We start from the raw sequence: 19,306 nt of genomic DNA, 5'->3' as shown, positions 1-19,306 counted from the left end.
CCATCGTCATGGAAGATGGTGCGTCTGGTGCCCCAGGAATGCCCTGCAGACCCCACTTTTGGAAATCTGAGGGGATGAGGCCCTCCACCCTGAGAAGCATCGTCATTTCCCTAGAGGTCAGCAGGGAGGGTAACACGCAAAACCCAGCCCCACCACCGCCTCTCCCCTGATCTCGTCCACACTCCCTGGGTGTGTGTGGGGGGGGAGACCCCCCACGCCTGGCTTCCAGGGGCGGGCTCCCAGCACCCCCTCAGAGAGTCCACAGCCAGCGGCCCCCAACCTCCGTGGGCACGTGGAAGCGAACAAACGTTTACCTTAAAACATCAGACTCACAACCAGGTGGAAAACATACACATATGTATTGCGTACACATTTACACACATATGGTATCTATTCTGCTTTTCTCTTCTGCTCGATAAAATTAGCAGCAGGTACAGAGGAATGACCGTGGCCAGGGTCGGTGTGATTCCTAAGGGCGTCCCGTGTCTTCCGTCCACAACGGCGACTTTTGGAAAACGCCGTTGGATGCAAAGATCCACCCGTCGAGCATTTAACAGGACGGCGTCGTTTCATAGCACCGGCATGGCCAGGCACAGAGTCAGCCCGCACCGCGTGCCCCGACAGAGCACAGGACAGAGCTAAATACAATAGATTGCCCCCCACCCTGCCCCCCACACCCTCCCCCAGGAAGGAACTGTTGGTTTGTTTTGTTTTGTTTTAAAGATCCTCATGTCTTTCCGCTTTGGCTATTTTGTAATAAATATCATACCTTCTCGCATCACCCTGCTCGGGGGAGGGCCCCGTCTCGGGGACACGCCTGTTGTCCTTTAGCAGCTGCTGAGTGTGGAGTGACGTTCAAGGCACCTCTGCATTTTAAATCGTGTGTTGTTTTTTTTTGTTTTTTTTTTTTTACAGCGTGTTTATTGATGTACAAAATAGCCTGCTCACCATCCAAAACACGCGGTCTGCATAGCGAGCGCTTCTCTGACCCCTGTTCACAGAGAAGGTGTTTAGTGCAAAAGAAAACAGGAGCTCGGGTCCCAGCCCCGCGCCGGCCCACGCTCCCGGGTTCGCCCCGGGGTTCGCGGTGCCGGCGCTAGATCTTGGGCCGCCAGCCGCTGATGAACTGCAGGATCTTCTTCACCTGCAGCTTGCTCAGCCTGAAGTCCTCCGAGAGGATCTCCTCCGTCAGCTGCACGAGCAAGTTCCCGTCGATCTTCTCGGTCACGAAGAAGGAGATGACGTCTTCCGACAGGCCGATGAAGCGCAGGGACTTGGACACCTCCTCGATGGAGAGGCCCGACAGGTCGGCGGGCGGCTGCCAGGGGGAGCCGTCCCCGCAGGAGCGGGGCGCCAGCTGCAGGTGCAGCGGCGAGGAGAAGGGGTAGGGGACCGAGAAGATGTCCTGCGCGCCCGCCTTCTGCGCAAAGTACTGGTCCTCGGCCGGGTCCGAGGACCCCACCGCGGGGTCCCCCTCGGCACCGTCGATCTTCAGGGGCAAAGGCGGGGTTCCGGAGGAGGCGGCCTTCTCTTCCACCGGCCGCGGCGCCCTGGGGGGCAGGGCCGGGCACGAGAGGCTTTGCTTGGCGGTGCCGGCAGCCAGCGGCTTCTCGTCGGTGCTCCCCAGGGAGTAGCTGGCCGACTTGGGGCAACCGGAGCCGGAGCCGCCGCAGCCGCCGCCCGCTGGGGCCGCGCTCGGGGGGCTGGCCAGGGGCTCGCAGCCCTCCAGGTCCAAGGGCGCCGGGCAGTGCCTGCTGGGCGTGCCCGGCGTCTTCTGCCGGGGGTAGCTGTAGCTGCGGCTGGGGTCCAGCAGGAAGTCGCTGCAGGCGTGGGCCTCCGAGCTCGCCCCCGCGTGGTGGCCGGGCCAGGAGAGCCGCGCGGACAGCGGGTCCAGGGGGCTGCCCGGCGGGGACTGCAGGTCCAGCGAGTCGGGCTTCCTGCGGGGGCACGGGTAGCAGGAGGCGGGGGCGCTGTCGGAAGGGCTGGCGTCGCTTTTAGTCACGCTGCTGAAAGCCAACACAGAAAGGGGGGTTAGCGGCCAGGACACAGCACCCACGGCAAGCCTGTCCTCCTCCCAGGATGCTGCCGCCCGCGAGGAAGGCAGACACTGTTTCTTACGAATTCCATCGGGACCTGTGAACCTCAGGGAGTTTTCTAGGAAGAGAATCTGTCCAGCCGAAACCGGTTTGGCTCAGTGGATAGAGCGTCAGCCTGCGGACTGAGCGGTCCCAGGTTCGATTTCGGTCAAGGGCATGTACCTTGGCTGCGGGCACATCCCCAGTGGGGGGGTTTGCAGGCGGCAGCTGGTCGATATTCCTCTCTTATCAATGTTTCTATCTCTCTATCCCTCTTCCTTCATCTCTGAAAAAAAAAATCAATAAAATATATATTTTAAAAATATATATATTTAAAAAAATATGTCCAGTAGGGGGCGTGCAAGAGGCAGCCCACCAAGGATTCTCATAATTAATATTCCTCTCTCTCTCTTTCTCTCTCTCTCTCTCTCTCTCTCTGTCTCCATTTCCCTTCTTCTCTGAAATTAATAAAAATATATTTTAAAGAATTAAAAAGAGAAGCTTTAAATTGCTAACAGAGTGTTCACAATGGATAGGAACACGATTTAAAATGCCGCAGTGGAGATGGCACATCTCTGGGTACACACCTATTTAACTAGCCAGACACCCGTGGTTGGTGGGTGCCTAGATCTTTCTGATGAGAAACACCGTTCGCCACGCTCCGGCATACCGCCGGCAGGGGCTGGGCTGACGGGCGGCGTGCGCAGCGGCCAGGCCCCAGCGGCAGCCGGACGCCTGGTGCGGGCCACCCTGCACCCGGGACACGGCCACCTGGCCACCACCACGGCTCTCTTCCCACCCAAGGGCTCGAGGCAGAGAAAACGCTCAGGTGCCGGGCTGGTGCTGGCCTGGGCCTCTGCACCATCGAGTCACATTAGCACAAAGAGTAAAGTGTCTGCAGAACAGAAGGTACCTGTGAAGACGAGCCACCTAAACCGGTGAGGACGGGGCGGGGTGGGGGAGGTGGGGGGTGGGGAGAGCTTGCAGGGTGCTCGGCGTGGGCCGTAGCGTAAGGGGACTGAGCCGGCCAGCACACGCTCGGGAGGCACCGGCGGGGGCGCCAGGGGACCTGAGAGGATCACACCCGGCTCACCCCCCATCTCCACGGGCTCCGGAGGAGACGCGAGGGGCCCTCTGCCTTGTAGACGTGGGAAATGCCGGGAAGTCACGTGGCTCGAGGTGTCAAACGCGACGTGGTGAGAGGCTCCCTAGGAAAAGGGTGGGCAGGTGCCCAGGGCGACGGGAGCTGTCCTGGGGAGAAGGCGCTCCCGGCAGGGGGGTCCCCGCGGGACGGGGGACGCCTGGCAGCGATGGGCGGCCCATAGGGGCTCGTCCCGCCTGGGGACGCCGAGCAGGGCGAGCCGGGGACCCTGGCAGGGCCGAGTCCCGGAGGTGCCTGCCGCCTAGGTGCTCATGTCGCAAAGCGGACGGGACGCCTGCTGGTTTGGGAGAGCTGAGAGCTGAGGGCAGCCCACAGATTGCTGCGGCTGCTGCTGCTTTTTTTTTTTTTTTCTAACTTAAATATATGTATTTAATTTACTAATATAAATATAAATTTAATTATCTATCTATCCATCTATCTATCTATATATATACAATTTATTTTAGAAAGGAAGAGGGAGAGAGAAACATTAACGATGGGAGGGAATTATGGATCGGCTGCCTCCTGCACGCCCCACACTGGGGATTGAGCTTGCAATCCGGGCCTGTGCCCTGACCGGGAATCGAACCGTGACCTCCTGGTTCCTAGGTCAATGCTCAGCCCCTAAGCCGGGCCGGCCGGGCTGGATTGCTTGTAAGAGAACCAGTCGGCCTTCATCACTGCACCCCTCGGGCTTGGGCTCTTTCCTCCGGGGACCCTGGCCCTCCTCCTAGCTCAAGCCCAACACGACTGCCTCCTCTCCCTCCATGCTGTCCTCGGACCCCTGGCCCGGCCAGGGCAGGGCCTGCTGGCGCAGCCCCGGCGTGAACTTACATGTCGTGCAGCCCTGACGAGTAGTAGGACAGGGTGGGGCTGGGAGAGCGGGTCTGCGGCCGGGGCCTGGCTGCGCGCGGTGGGACCGAGGGGCTGGCGGACAAAGGCTTGGCGCTTCGGGGCGGCACCGGCGGGGCGTTCAGGAGCCGGCACTCCTCCCTGACCTGGCACGGGAAAGAACACGGCGGGTTAGACGGGGGGACGGGGCCCGGCACTCCCCCTGCGGGCCCACCGCTCCTGGCAAACGCAGGTGGTACCAGCAGGGCCTTGGGACGGGAGAGGGACGCAGGGGGTGCCAGAGGCAGAACGTATGCCTCCGCCATCCTTCCCGGACAGAAGCCGCTGCTGCTGAAATCCCGCAGGCCACTGAGATACAGCGGGGGAGAGGGTGAGTGATGGGCGAGGGCAGGTGCGGCAAGAGGAGGAAGAAAATAAGGGCATACGGCGACCGGGGTCAAACTCTCCTTGCCCTGAGGTGGTTTTCACTCCCTGTTCCAAGTGAACTCGACCTGACCCAAAGCGGAGGGCACAGTGCTCCGTGCCCCGGGTCGGAGGTCCTTCGGGTGTCACGCTCAGGGCTTCTCACGTGTAAATGTGCACATGGATCATGAATCCCCCGGGGACCCTGCGGCCCTGCACGCTGATTCTTCTGGGACCAAGGGTGGGGCCTGAGAGTCTGCGTTCCTCACAAGCTCTCCGCAGGGACCGAACCTGCGGGACCAGGCCCGGGGCTGTCACAGGAATAACGAAGGCAGCTAGCTCTCCGAATCCCCAAGAGAGCACTTTTGTAATTTCAGAGAGGAAGAGGGAGAGGGAGAGAGAGAGACATCAATGATGAGGGAGAACCATGGATGGGCCGTCTCCTGCACGCCCCACACTGGGGACCAGGCCTGCAATCCGGGCATGCGCCCTGACTGGGAATCGAACCGTCACTCCTGGTGGGTGGACGTTCAACCACGGAGCCACACCAGCCAGACCAGAACATGACTTTTTCAGGAGGTGGACATTTGCATGCACCTCTCTGTGCCTGCCAGCAGGGGGCAGCTTATACCTGGCCCTGCTGGCTTACCCTAACCCACACAGGGGAAAACAGCCATTCTGACTTGGGCAAACAGCCTCGCCTGCATTCAGGCCGGGTCCCCAGGGGTTCCCTCCCCTTTGCTGTCAGTGCCTTCCTGGCCCAGCAGCTCTGGGGGAACAGAGGTCACGAAACGGCCAGCTCCCCTTGGCCTTGCCTCTCAGTCTGCTTACGGCCCGGCGACACGGGTTCCCGCTGCCGGGCATCCTCTGCCGCCCGCCCGCCCGCACGCACACCGGGCTCTGATGGCCCAGCCTGCAGCACCGGCCAGGGACCACCTGAGTGAAATGGAAGTGATGTGAACAATCTGACCCGTTGGGTTTCTTCCTGGGTGTGAGGGGGGCGGGAGGGGTGTCACTGCTGGCACCTGGAGGAACCCCCTCTCCTGCTTATGGGGACCCTTCGGTCCCAGCTTCTCACCTGGAGGCGCTCTTTAGGCAGAAACCAGGTGCTCGGAGCAGCAGCCCTGCTTCCCCTCCGCAGGCCCTCCCCTTTGCTCCTGGGAAGGCGGTGGCGGTGAATGCAGGAGGGGGTCCGGTCAAGGACAGGGCGGTCCAGCCGGCTCCCGGAACCCGGCGCCACTCTGGGGTCTTCGGAAGACGCTGAGAACCGCCCAGCGTGGCTCAGGGGTTGAGCTTTGACTTATGAACCAGGAGGTCACAGTTTGATCCCGGGTCAGGGCACACGGCCAGGTTGCGGGATCGATCCCCAGTGTGGGGTGTTTAAGAGGCAGTCAATCGATGATTCTCTCTCATCGTCGCTGTTTCTCTCTCTCCCTCTCTCTTCCTCTCTGAAATTGACAGAGAGAGAGAGAGAGAGGGAAGCTAAGAACAAACCAGGACGTGGGAAAGCTCTGGCTGGGTCACCCCTGCCCGGCTTGTGGGAACACACACTGGTTCCAAGACAAGTAGCCAACACACTGCGTCCTCTGGCCCCGCCTGTCAGGACTTGCCGGTGGCTGGGGACCGTCTGCGGAGTCGGGGATGGCGGTGGGACTGGTCAGAGGCGAGGGGTCCGCTTGTGCTTACAGTGTTGTCCGTGGTCACGGACGAGGAATCTGCCCGTTAGCTCTTCCATTTTTAAAACCAACACTCGGTGATTCCTTCAGCACCGTGTGGGAGAGGGAGGGGACGAGGAGCACACGGCTGGGGTTGAATCCGACTTGCACTTTCCTGCGTTTTGGGACTGGTCACTAAGGCCGGCGTCTCAGTAGAGGCCGCGCACCTAGATGCCAGTGACAGAGCCCATTGCAGTGCACATCTCAGTTGAACTGGTGAGAACAGCCAAGCCGCTTGTCTCCACGTCTGACCTCGGCCGTGACAGCCTCCCCCCAACCCCGGGCACTCGAGGACCCTGGGAGCTGGTCCTGCCACCGCCTTCCCCAGCTGGGCAGCCTTGAGCCCTGCACAGGTGCCCCCGGGCAGGGATGGCGCCGGCCTGAGTAACGAGTTGCTGCTCTGCAGGGAGGGGACGCCAGGCCCACCGTGCCTCTGGGCCAGGCCCTTCTCTTCGCTCCCAACAGGGTCTATTCCCTTTTGCTTTTGATAAATGAGTTTTTATTGATGTCAGAGAGGAACGGAGAGGGAGAGAGAGAGAGAGAAACACCGGTGATGAGAGAGAATGCCTGATCGGCTGCCTCCTGTACACCCCACACTGGGGATGGGGCCGGCAATCCAGGCATGCGCCCTGACAGGGAATGGAACCGGGACTTCCTGGTTCGTAGGTCTGACCACTCTGTCAGGAACATTGGCCGGAAGTAAGGGGGAGGCAGTTATTAGGGCACAGGATCGGAGGCGGCACGTGTTTTTAATTCTCATTTACTTATTTTTAAATATATTTTTTATTGATTTCAGAAAGAGAGGGAGGGAGGGATAGAAACAGCGATGATGAGAGAGAATCACGGACTGGCTGCCTCCTGCATACCCCCTCCTGGAGACTGAGCCGGCAACCCATGTCCCCTGACTGGGGATTGAACTGTGACCTTCTGGTTCAACCACGGAGCCACACCGGCCGGGCTTTATTTTTGTTTTTCATTTAAGTTGGGAGGAATTTGGAAAACGCGCCGGGTGTGCACAGGTGACCAGGAGACTGAGTGCCCCCGTACTCCTGAGACCTGCGCTCTCCTCCCCGTTGAGAGAGAAGCGAGGACACACGCTCGGCTGTTGCTGCCTGCCTTTGCCACCCTGGCCACGGAGGCAGCGTACCGCCGGCAGCTGAAGCCAGGACCGAGTGCACCCGCGAGATCAGATGGCGGGGGGGGGGGGGGGGGGGGGGGGGGGGGGAAGCCTTATGCTGCTAAGGAAAGGCAGTCCAAGAAGTCAGAACGTAACTCCAATCTGCGGTCAGGTCAAACGCATCGCCAAGTGGGACTATTTGCGTTTTTCAGAACACTGTCCAGAAGGCTCCACGGGACCACCTAACACCCCCCCCCCCCCCCCCAGCCCCGGCATGGGCCTTTAGCCGCCCTGTCCCCTCTCCACGGCCGACGTCGCTGACTCTTTAGCTGGCAGAGAGCGGGGCGGAGGACCGAGGGTCAGCAACGGGTGAATAGCGGCAGACAAGGTGGGCTTGCCACAGGCCGCGTTTGGATGCACGGGATCTGTCAGAAGGACAGCTCACTGGTGCACGGCTGGAAGCAGGCAACACGCAGGCGTGCAGGACAACTCAGACCGCCACACAATCGGAGCATCTCAGACACATGACCTATGAACCGATGTCTTTCTCTTGTGACATGAACTTTCGCTGGCACTTCCTAGGAATTCCAGGAAGATAAGAAGCAAAACACACCCCTCCCCCGAGTTCATGAGTTAGCACAGTGGGGACGGGGGTTGTGGAATCATGATGTTTCTTGAAAAGGCCTTGCTTCTTGGAATTCCCTATTTTGCTCCCATGGAAGAAGTGACACTCACACGCCCCTGCACTAACGGGACCAAGGAGAGAGGTTAAGATGAGGAAATGGTACACTTACTATGACATGTTTTTTGCTTAACTGTCTTTTTCTTTCTGGAAAAAGAAAAAATCTCAGCCCAAACCGGTTTGGATCAGTGGTAGAGCGTCAGTCTGCGGACTGAAAGGTCTCAGGTTCGATTCCGGTCAAGGGCATGTACCTTGGTTGTGGGTACATCTCCAGTAGGGGGTGTGCAAGAGGCAGCTGATCGATGTTTCTCTCTCATCGACGTTTCTGGCTCTCTGTCCCTCTCCCTTCCTCTCTGTAAGAAATTAATAAAATATATTTAAAAAAAAAAATCTGCCTAGCCAGTTTGGCTCAGTGGATAGAGCGTCAGCCTGCAGACTGAAGAGTGCCGGGTTCCATTCTGGTCAAGGGCACATGCCTCGGTTGCAGGATCGATTCCCAGTGGGGGGGCGTGCAGGAGGCAGCCAATCAATAATTCCCTCTCATCATTGATGTTTCTATTTCTCTCTATCTCTCCTTTCCTCTCTGAATCAATAAAAAAATATTTTTTTAAAAGAAAATTTCATAGCAGTGATTACCCCACTGTTAAATCAAAGGCAATGAATCTGGAGACGCCGGCTGACCAGGCCGCACACGGGGGTGAAATCTCAAAGACGCGAGGGCAGTCGCTCTGGGATCCGGACACTTAGGCAGGAAAGGGCCTCTCTGTTTGTGTGTGAAGACCCTTCAGGAAACATAGACTCCGATGGACTCGCCTCTCCTGTGGGTTTTCTGCTCTAAAAAGCCAGCCTCGGGCCCCCGCTGGCCATCGAGGCCGGCCGTTTGGTGACCTCGCTGCCTCGAACTTGGTAACTTTGCCTTCGCTGCCTGCCCCCTGCCCCTGTGCTCCCTTTCCTCCCACACTCCCTCTCCCAGACAGCAAAACCGCTACAGCCGTCAGAAATCTTATTTATAAAGAGGCTTTTATACAAAGAGTTCATAACCCTGTTAGGGACCCATTGGGGCATTTGCAGCCCGACAGAAATTCAAGTTTGATCACGACAAAACGGCAATAGACGCGCCTCTATGTGATGGATGACATGAGGGCAGAGATGGTTTGCAGGCGTGCCTGACGCTCCGATGTGGAGGTTTCTTGCCCAGCGTTCTGCACCGACAGGGACCCGGGCTCAGCCAGCCTCCTTGTCCAAGCCCCCAGGGCGGGGGGCGGGGGGTCCAGGGGGGCGCTGCGGGAGCAGAAGGGCAAGTGGGTCTGAAAAGGGGGCTTGTTTAAACCCAAAGGCTCAGGGAGAGAATGTGCCACTGGGCTGGGGGCAAAAAGGACTTTTTCTGAGCAAGGAGGATAATAACACACGATACATATACACTGAGTGGCCAGATTGTGATGGTCTCTGAACGCATAATAATCTGGCCACTCAGTGTGTGTGTGTGTGTGTGTGTGTGTGTGTATACTCATTTATATTAGAAGTCTGCTGCATAGGTGGGTCCGGCCAGTCAGCCTGGCCAGGTTAGGGGAGGGGACATGGGTGGTTGGCCAGCTTGCCTGCTGGTCGAACTCCTGGTTGTGGGGACAATTTGCATATTAGCCTTTTGTTATATAGGATATACACCGAGTGGCCAGATTATTATGCGTTTAGGGATCATAATAATCTGGCCACTCAGTGCTTATGTTTAAATGGTGTCTGACTTCTCACAGGAATGTGATTTTATGCAAATGCTATCTGAGAGTCAGATCTGAGACAAGAGCTACCCCATAGAACATTCTAACAGCTTTATTAGCAGGGTAATCATGGCGACTTCCCATGGGCACAGGAGAATAAATAAAATAAAATAAATCCCGGCCGAGGTTTCATTTAAAAACAAATTACCTACGTGAAACCGGAGGCAATTAGTTTCAAAACTATGAAAACACAACAATAATTTAGTCCTTATTTCAATGAACAAGTGGGAGCCTCGGTCTAAGGCTTGCTCACAGAGTACACCTCAAAGGCTGTGATTAAAATTAATTGGATGTCAGATCCTCAGGAGACTCATTAATTAGTGAACTCCTGAGTGAGTCCTCTGGTAGAGCAATTATTTTGAAAAGTAAATAATCACTTCCAGATTAATATTCTTAGTACCAAAAACTTGAATATTAATATGTCAGGCTTATGTAAGAAAAGCCTGTCCTTCAGTGCCTTTACCTAATATTAATATTTGGCAGAGGGGAAAAGTCCAAGGACAAATAAATAAAAATTCAGAGTAGAGTCAATTCTCATAGCCACTTTTCTCAGTTTATAAGAAACCCTACCTTCAGCCCGGCTGGTGTGGCTCAGGGGTTGAATATCAACCTATGAACCAGGAGGTCATGGTTTGATTCCGGTCAAGGGCACATGCCTGGGTCTCGGGCTTGATTCCCAGTGATGTTTCTAACTTTCTCACTTCCTCTCTAAAATCAACTTAACCCCCACCCCCCATATTGTTATAGCATTTATTTTTTTACATGATTATATATTTATTCCATATTTTTTGCTTGCTTTCATTTTAGCAAAATCAGTAATTATTATTTTAATCAAGATTTCACATAACGTGTACCCTATTGACAGAAATGTCAGATTTAAAAAAAAAAAAATGTAGCTGGGACCGGTTTGGCTCAATGGATAGAGCGTTGGCTTGGGGACTGAAGGGTCCCGGGTTCAATTCCGGTCAAGGGCATGTACCTTGGTTGCGGGCATATCCCCAGTAGGGGGTGTGCAAAAGGCAGCTGATCAATGACTCTCTCATTGATGTTTCTAACTATCTCCCTCCCTTCCTCTCTGTACAAAAATCAATAAAATATTTTAAAAAAATGTAAATGAGTCTCCTCCCCCCCCAACCCCCGATTGGCCTCTCTCTGGCCGCTCCCACCCCCAGCACCTGCCCTCAGCCCCACTGTCTGTGTCCAGGGGTTATGCTCATGTTATGGCATTTATTTTTAAGCCTTAGATAGTCACGTGAGGCCTCCGATTCTGCAGGGCAGACACTTGCCGGTGCTGACATCTCGGGGAAGAGCGAGACAAGGCCGCTCATCGGCCTTCACCCCCCTATGGGTCTGCGTGGCACTGCCCGCGTGGTACCGGCGTCTGCAGCCTCAGAGCCACAGGGGGCTCCTCCGCAGCCACTCTGTCTCTCCGTTCCCGCCCCCAGGGAAGAGCCTCGTGCTGCGGGCCCACGCAGTGCCCAGCGTGTCTGTGGCTCCCCTGCAGGGCTATCCCGGTCCCACATCTGGCTCCACAGCCGGGGGACCATCACGCACCACCCGGCTTATCAGGTAGACACTTTTACAATCAGATGCAAAGGATGTTTGGTTATCTTTAAACTCAGGTTTTTGCAATATCCCAGGGAGAGGAGACCATCACACGCACTTCCGGAATGGGGGGACCACTGGCTCCTGCTGGGTGGGTGCCGGGGCCCGGGGGGAGGGGGGCAGGCTGTGGAGGCAGGCATGCCTGCTCCCATCCCTGTCCCCCTCAGCCTCCCTGACTCTCTGTAGAGGCTGGATTCCCTAGAGCAGTGGTTGGCAAAGTCATGAGTCAACAGAGCCAAATATCAACAGTGCAACGATTGAAATTTCTTTTGAGAGCCAAATTTTTTAAACTTAGACTATATAGGCAGGTGCATTGTTATTAACTTCATTAGGGTAATTCCTAAGCTGGCCTTTGCTAAGCACTCAAGGGGCCAAAGAGCCGCATGTGGTTCGAGAGCCGCAGTTTGCCGACCACGGCCCTAGATAGAAAAGGACAGAGGCAAAAACTCCTCCCAAATCATGACCCCAAGTTGAAATCCATCCTGCATTAAGTGACTCCTGCTATTCACCGAGACCAGGGAAAAGTGCCAGGGGCTTCGTGCAGGGCAGAGGTTCCGCGCTCAGCAGGTTAACTATTTCGCCCCAGGTTCGCCGCTGCTCAGTGGTGGAGGGAGCTCCGCCTCTGGTTCCCGACACTATGGCATGGCCGCTCTCCCTGCTCCCCGTCCAGCGCCGAGAGGGACGTGGGCACCCTGGGACGCCGGGCACTCCCTCTCGCGCTCCTTCCGTCCTTCAGCCCGTCGGAGGCAGGTTCAGACGCACCCCGTCACGTCCGCCCTTACTGATCTGGGTCCAGTCACCACGGCATGAAATTTACCCTTTCGTTCGAGTTTTTCTCGAACCCCAACCACCCAGGATGCTGCGTTACAGGAGCTTGATTTCCGATGCACGGCCACCCCTGTCACATGAACACATGCTACCACCCACCCTGGACTCGGCCCCTCCGCTTCCCACAGGCTGGGGCCCAGAGCACGGATATGGAGAGAGGCCCACAGCGCGATGGAAGAGGGGACGTGTTTAGAATAAACGTGAGAGACAAGGACGATCATTCGCTTGAGAGAGATGGTCAGGTCATTCTGACTCGAGGGCGCGGGGCACAATTTGCCCCCATCTCCAGAGGTGGGCGTGCCCCTCGGGCTGGGCTCGCCCGCCACGGTGCCCTGGGCACCGGACCGCGGCCGCTCCCCCAGGCTGGGCCATTTGCCTTTCCCGGGGTGCTCCTGTGAGGAAGGGAGCCGTCTCTCACCTGTGGTGAGGTAAGTGGCACCTTTGTTTTGTTTTGTTTTTTTTAAAAACAAACCTATTAGAAAATATTTAGGAAAACACACAAGGACTAGAGCATCTATACTAATAAAAGGGTAATATGCTAATTAGACCGGGAGACCTTCCAGACAAAGCCATGAGGATGAAGCAGAATTGGTTAAGGGTTATCAGGTCGGCAGGGAGGGGGGGGGCAGTTAGGGGTGATCATGCCAGTGGGCGGGGGGGCAGGGGGGGAGTGGGGGCGGCAGTTAGGGGTGATCAGGCAGGCAGGTCAGTGAGTGTTAGGAGCCAGCGAGGGGGATGTCCGACTGCTGGTTTAAGATTGGAGAGAGTGCAGCCAGGCTGAGAGGGACCCCCCCCCCCCCCCCCCCCCCCCGTGCACGAATTTCTTTATAAACTAGTACTTTATAAACAGCCATATCAAGCACAGAAGAGAAGAAGGAGGTCAAGTTTCTGGGGATCTTGCTAGTCCCACGCCTAGTTCTCTCCCACAGAGTGTGGGTGGGAAAGCTGACCAGCCCAGCCTGGGTGACAGAGAAGCAGCACGATGGTTGGAGGGAACAGAGTCCTCCTCATCTGTACAGACAGGAGCAAAGCCCACCAACCCTGCTGGGCAGAGAGCTGCTGTGACGCAGGCCCCTGGAACAGAAGAAGGACAGAATGGACAGGACGGAATCAGGACAGAATGAACAGATGGGCACACTGCGAAGGGCCATTGTACCTGGGACTGACTGGGTCACAAGCCACGGCAGCACAGAGCCCAGCCCTGCTTCCCCTCCCGTGAAAGACGCTCTCTCTGCTCTTCCCTCGCCCAGCACCTTTATCCTATCCTAAGGCCTGGGGTGCAGTGAGCTCCGTCCCAGACACCGTCTCTGTGGAAAGCTGAGCACCATCCTTAGTTATCAGGCGGAAGAGCTGGGAGACACAGGGATAGTCCCCCCCCCCCCCCCCCCCCCCCCCCCCCCCCGCCCCGCCACGGGATTCCCCCCTTGGCGCTATGCAGAGACTTCTGGTGAATTCCATGGCGCACTTGGACTTCTGCGCCATTCACGTTCCCTCTGGACAATCCCCAGGGAAGCCACACCGACAGCCACGACACCGGGATTACAGCGTTCCGTGAACTCTGGGCATGCTCTGAGAAGATTCTCCTACATCGTGAGAAATCACAGCGTAGACTGGAGGCCACACTTTCCCTATTTTTAAGATCTGCTTTGGTTTTCACATGTAACACATTTCTCTCAGTACCAAGGTCACGGGAGAGCCTCCGTATTTATGTTCTTACTCATCGCACAGGCCACAGGCCAACACGGATTCCTACCTTTAGACTTGGTTACACAAATGACTGGGTGTGAGCACCTTGTAGGAGCCAGTCAACGACTCAACAAACAGGAGTTCCCACTGTGTGCCACGCAGGGCCAAAGTCCGACAGAAACAGCTCATGCCAGGGCTCCGAGCTTCAGGAAACATTAACTATGTGGCTGAGGTGAGACTCCAGTCGCCCGGAGTCCCTGCCAGGAGGAGTGTCCTTTGACTTCCTGTCTTTTGGGGAGCATCATCTGACACGAATGAAAGGACCAAGGACTCAAACCCTGCCAAGACTTCCCCCACATAGCGCAGCACCTCCACTGGGTAGAGGGGTCGCTGAGCTTGTGCCTAAAGGACAAGGAGCAGGAAAAAGCCGAGGCCTTCGGTTCTTGGGGAGTTCTTAGTTCCTGGGACATAGAGCCAGAAGCGCTCCCCTCTCAGGAAACTGCAGATCGAGGGCCCTGCCTGAGCAGTTGAGCATGGCACTGAGAGGCTAGTGCTGTCTGACAGCCTGGTGTCCATACCTGGCTCCAGCCGCTGGGCCACCACTGCCTCCTGCAGCCTGCTCAGCCCTGTTCTTCCCGACCATCAGGACTTCCTGCTTATTTGAGCCTGTCCCTGCCCCCACACCTTTCTCATGCTGCCCCGGGGTGCCCTTCCTTCTCGTCTCTCTGCTTTTCCAGCTCATGATATACATTCTGTCGGTGCACTGAAAATGTCATCAAGGGATCTTTCATGCATCACACAGTCAGAGCTTTCTCTCTCCTGAGTCCTGTCCACACATTATCTATCATCCAGGACCACATTTTAACTGGCCCGCTAGTCACCTCTTTTCATCTATTACCTGCCCTACAAGGGAAAGGTGCTAGGATTCAGAGCCCAGGTCTTACTGATGGTCTTATTTCTCGCATCTCACCCCTAGGTAATTCCGTGGTTTTGACTTGGGGCTCTGCACAGCGCCAGGGTTTGGACAGGCTTGCTGACCCCCTGGTGGGGCGGAGAGCACTCTGGACATGCTCTGGGGCTCCCGTCAGGTGGGTTTTTATTTTGTCTGTGGACTGTGTTTGCTAGGAGTCCTTTCCTTTAAGGATCCTGCTGGAGGCAGGAGAAACCACCGCAATAGGTACTGTCCAGTAAGCGAACAGAATCCCACCCAACGCCTCTCGTGCTTTCTCCCTTCAGACCTAATGGAAGCCAACAAGCAACAATGAGCAGCAAAGGTTCAGAGCGCCTGTCCGCCAGAGACCGTGGTCCGTACCGAGGGCCCTCTCTCCTCTCCGATACTGACCTCTCCTGCTCGACTTTGAGAGGGGCCGTTTAAGAGAACCAGCCTGGCTCCTGGTTCTGTTGTGGGGTGTGTGTGTGTGTGTGTGTGTGTGTGTGTACATAAGCACACCCACTGCACTTTGGTCTCCAGGGCACTTCGGGGATGTAGGTGAGATACAGATTATGATGATGCCTCCTCCCCCACAGATAAATCTACTTCCTCCTCAGGCTGCCCTGTCACTGTGATTGGCACTAACCCCACTGTGCTGCTCAAGCCAAAAATGGAGGGGTTTGCCGGGGCGCCTCTCTTTCCTTCACTGCCCACACCCACTTCATCCGTCAGGACTGTCCACCTCTACACCCTGCTCCCAAGCAGCTCCTTCCTCCCTGCCACCCTCTGCGACCAGCCTCGGAGCTCAGGGCACCCCCCCCCCCATCCCTCTGGGGCTGTCAGCGCCTCTTTCTAGGCTCCCGGCTCCTGCTCTCTCCTCTCTATGATCTATTCTCTGCACAGCAGCGAAGGCCATGTTTAAATCTCTCCTATTTAAAAAAAAAAAATAAAAATATATATATATATTTACTAATTTCAGAGAAGGGAGAGGGAGAGAGATAGAAACATTAATTATGAATGAGAATCATGGGTCAGCTGTCTCCTGCATGCCCCACACTGGAGAAAATGGAGCCCACAACCCGGGCATGTGCCCTGACCGGGAATCAAATTGTGGACCTCCTGGTTCATAGGTTGATGCTCAACCACTGAGCCACACCAGCAGAGGCATAATGATGTTTTAAAATTTTCAGCATCCAAGTACATACAATTTTCTTAATTTAACTTTGTCAACTTCTTTTTTGCAATTCTTTTTGCTTTGCATTTACTTTGGTTTGCTCTTGGGTGGAAAGTAATTTAGAGGGACTATGTGATGTCTTCTGGATGAATTAAATTATTAAGTTATAAACAAACAACACCCAACACCTCTCCTATTAAGAACTTTCAAAGAAGTTCTCTTCAAGCACAGAGTAAATCCCTGCCTGGTAAAACGTGCGAAGGGAGGTGCACTTTTTATCTCCGTAAAGATCTTCCTGTGATAAATCACTCTAAATTTGGCAAATCGGCTGGTTCTGAGCACCTTCGCTCGGGCAGTTAGCCGTTCCTCAGGAAGGAACATGAGTGAGTGGGGTGCCGTCCAATAAATGAACAGAAACCCAGGGACTGTCTCAGTGAACGAACAGAATCCCACCCGATGCCTCTCGTGCTTTCTCCTTCAGACCTAATGGAAGCCAACAAGCAACAATGAGCAGCGAAGGTTCAGAGCGCCTGTCCGCCAGAGACCGTGGTCCGTACCGAGGGCCCTCTCTCCTCTCCGATACTGACCTCTCCTGCTCGACTTTGAGGGAGGCCCCTCCAGCACTGACTGAGTTGGGTTAAGGGTTTAAGGGGCTTAATCACAAGGAACAACAATAGCCTGTAATTATTGGAATTGAGAGTCTAGGACTTTAAGAGAATCACCCTGGCTCCTGGTCCTGGCGTGTGTGTGTGTGTGTGTGTGTGTGTGTGTGTACATCAGCACACAACCACTGCACTGTGTGTGTGTGTGTGTACATCAGCACACTCACTGCACTTTGTGAGTGTATGTACATAAGCACGCCCCCTGCACTTGTGTGTGTGTGTACATCAGCACACCCACTGCACTTTGTGCGGTTTGTGTGTGTGTGTGTTCATCAGCACACCCACTGCACTGTGTGTGTGTGTGTGCATACATCAGCACACTCACTGCACTCTGATCTCCATGGCAACGGGCAGGAGGACCAGCGCATCCCTTGCCTCCAGGGGGAACAGGGGGGGGACTTACGGCTTCGGATTTGGGCGGCACCGGCGGCGGCGGAGGTAGGGCGATCTCGGCGGGCGGCACGGCGGCTCCCAGCGGCCCAGGCCCGGGCAGCGGAGCGGGCGCGGGCGCGCCTGTGGCCCGGGCCGGCCCTCTGGGCGGCGGCTCGCACCGGCTCCTCTCGCTGAGCGAGCGCGCCAGCGGCGGGCGGCCCTCCTCCAGCCACAGCTCCTCGTAGGGAAGCTCCGGCTTGGCGGGCACCCCCGGGGGCTCCTCGCTGGATTCGGGGAACAGGTAGTCGCTCCCGCTGTCCCCGGGGGGGTCCTGGTAGGGCAGGAGGTGGTCGTGCGGAAACGGGGCCCACTCGCCCCCCAGGTTCCTGCAGCCGTGCAGGTTCACCTCGCTGTTGCCGTGGAGGTTGTTGCCGTAGACGCAGACGGAGAGGCGGTGGAAGGACTGCGTGAGCTCGTCGCGCGCGTAGCTGAGCGCGCTGGGCACGTGGCCGTGGCCGTGGCACCGGCCCTTCTTGGGGCTCTTGCAGTCCTCGCCGCTCCAGTCGGTCCTCACGTCGCGGACGGCGCGGGAGTACTCGTCGATGTCGACCTGCTCCTGGCACACGCCCAGCCAGTGGTGCACCAGGGCCTCGGGCCATGGCGCGCCCTGGCCTGGCGGCTCGGGCAGGCTGAACTTGGGCACCGCCAGGTGCAGCGGGAAGTGCATGGGGAGCACCTTGTTGCTGCGCAGCACGCAGCACACCACCACCGTCTTGGTCTGGATGTTCACGAACTTGTAGCGGTGGCCCTCGCGGATGGAGTGCAGGTCGTAGGGGTTGCGGGGCGGCGGGCTGGGCACGGTCACGTTCACGGGCAGCCGCGTCCGCTCCACGATGTTGCGGATGGTGTGCTCGCCCTCCTGCATCTGCAGCTCCAGCGGGCTGCGCGTGCTGAAGCGGCCCTTGCACTGGAAGGGCAGGCTGATGCTCTCGTTGGTGCGGTGGTTCATGCAGATGAGGCAGGGCATCTTGCCCTTGCCCAGCCGGCTGATGGAGTTGAGCTTCCCGATCTTCTTGAAGATGGTGTTGAGCCGCGACTTCTCCTTGAAGGTCTTGGCGTACAGGATCTCCGCCTGCCCCATGAGCGTGAGCTCGTCGCCCGTGCACAGCGTGATGTTGTACACCTCCGTGTCCTCGTTGCACTCCCCCGACGCCACCTGCAAGGCCAAGCACATGGCAGGTTAGCTTCCCGCTGCCCGGTCACCCTGGGAAGCAGAGGGCTGGCCTCCTGAGATACACACAGAGGGCGGGGGGCTGTGGTTTGGGGTAGCATCAAATGTAGCCACTCCATTAAAAATTATTTATGTGGCCCTAACTGGTTTGGCTCAGTGGATAGAGTGTCTGCCTGGGGACTCAAGGGTCCCAGGTTAGATTCCTGTCAAGGGCATGCACCTTGGTTGCAGGCACATGCCCAGTAGGAGGTGTGCAGGAGGCAGCTGATCGATGTTTCTGACTATCTTCTCCCTCTCTGTAAAAAAAAAACCACAATAAAATATATTAAAAAATATTTATGTGGCTGATGATCACAAGATGACGTTGGTTTAGACTTTTAAAAATATATTTTGTTCTGAAGAGAAAGGAAATCTGTGCACTAATGAAAATGAGGGAAATATAGAGGCATAAGGCAAAAAGAAAAGAACCCCATGAGCCAAAGGCATGGAGAGCGATGGAGAATGGTTTGCTACAGACCCTTCCAGCTTCTTTTCCTGTCCTATGGATCTTTATTTTAGGACATTAATATTTTTATTACATCTTTTTCCAGTTATAAAAATTGCTTTCATAAACAACCACTATAAAACATTCCTTTTTTTCAATAAGGAGGTGGTAAATTTTTAAAAAGTCCTTTATTAAAAACTATTGACATTTTACTAAATTTTCTAAAATTGGATTTGGGACAGATGCTCATTGGAAGAAATACAAAAATGAACAAAGCTGATACAATCTTACCACTAAAAATAATTTATGCTAGCAATTTTACATAAGTAGAAATTAAAAAAAACAAAATGTATAAAATTACCTCAGAGATATAAATACACATGCACACAATTTTGTTCCTGAGTGTCTCACTATAATTTATTCATCTTGTCATATATACATATATATACCATCAATTATCAAATTAAAGTGACACAGGCCATTATCTATGGTATGCCTTCATTTATTTGACCAGTTCCTTATTGTTAGATGAATTTTCCCGTGTTTAGCATTATAATTAGCACTGCAATGAACT

At 55.7% G+C, this 19,306-nt stretch overlaps 1 protein-coding gene across 2 annotated transcripts in view; it reads right to left on the bottom strand.

Annotated features, from left to right (window-relative positions):
- Positions 1–908: 908 nt before the first annotated feature.
- GAREM1 (GRB2 associated regulator of MAPK1 subtype 1) overlaps positions 909–19,306 on the bottom strand; it is a 138,155-nt gene continuing 119,757 nt past the window's right edge. Inside the window, exons 4-6 of one of the 2 annotated variants that reach the window (XM_036417641.2) lie at positions 17,049–18,233; positions 4,051–4,214; positions 909–2,003 (exon numbers count right to left, since the gene is read on the bottom strand). In XM_036417641.2, the coding sequence (XP_036273534.1) occupies positions 1,097–2,003; positions 4,051–4,214; positions 17,049–18,233 (2,256 nt within the window). In that variant the 3' untranslated portion in view covers positions 909–1,096. Of the gene's footprint in view, positions 2,007–4,050; positions 4,215–17,048; positions 18,234–19,306 lie in introns of both variants that reach the window. The other variant, XM_036417640.2, reaches the window with a different exon arrangement.

The sequence above is a fragment of the Pipistrellus kuhlii genome, unplaced genomic scaffold (genome assembly GCF_014108245.1).
Source record: "Pipistrellus kuhlii isolate mPipKuh1 unplaced genomic scaffold, mPipKuh1.p scaffold_m20_p_6, whole genome shotgun sequence".
NCBI classification, from domain to species: domain Eukaryota; kingdom Metazoa; phylum Chordata; class Mammalia; order Chiroptera; family Vespertilionidae; genus Pipistrellus; species Pipistrellus kuhlii.
Note: the sequence above shows the minus strand (reverse complement) of the source record. Positions and strands in the feature narration are given on the sequence as shown.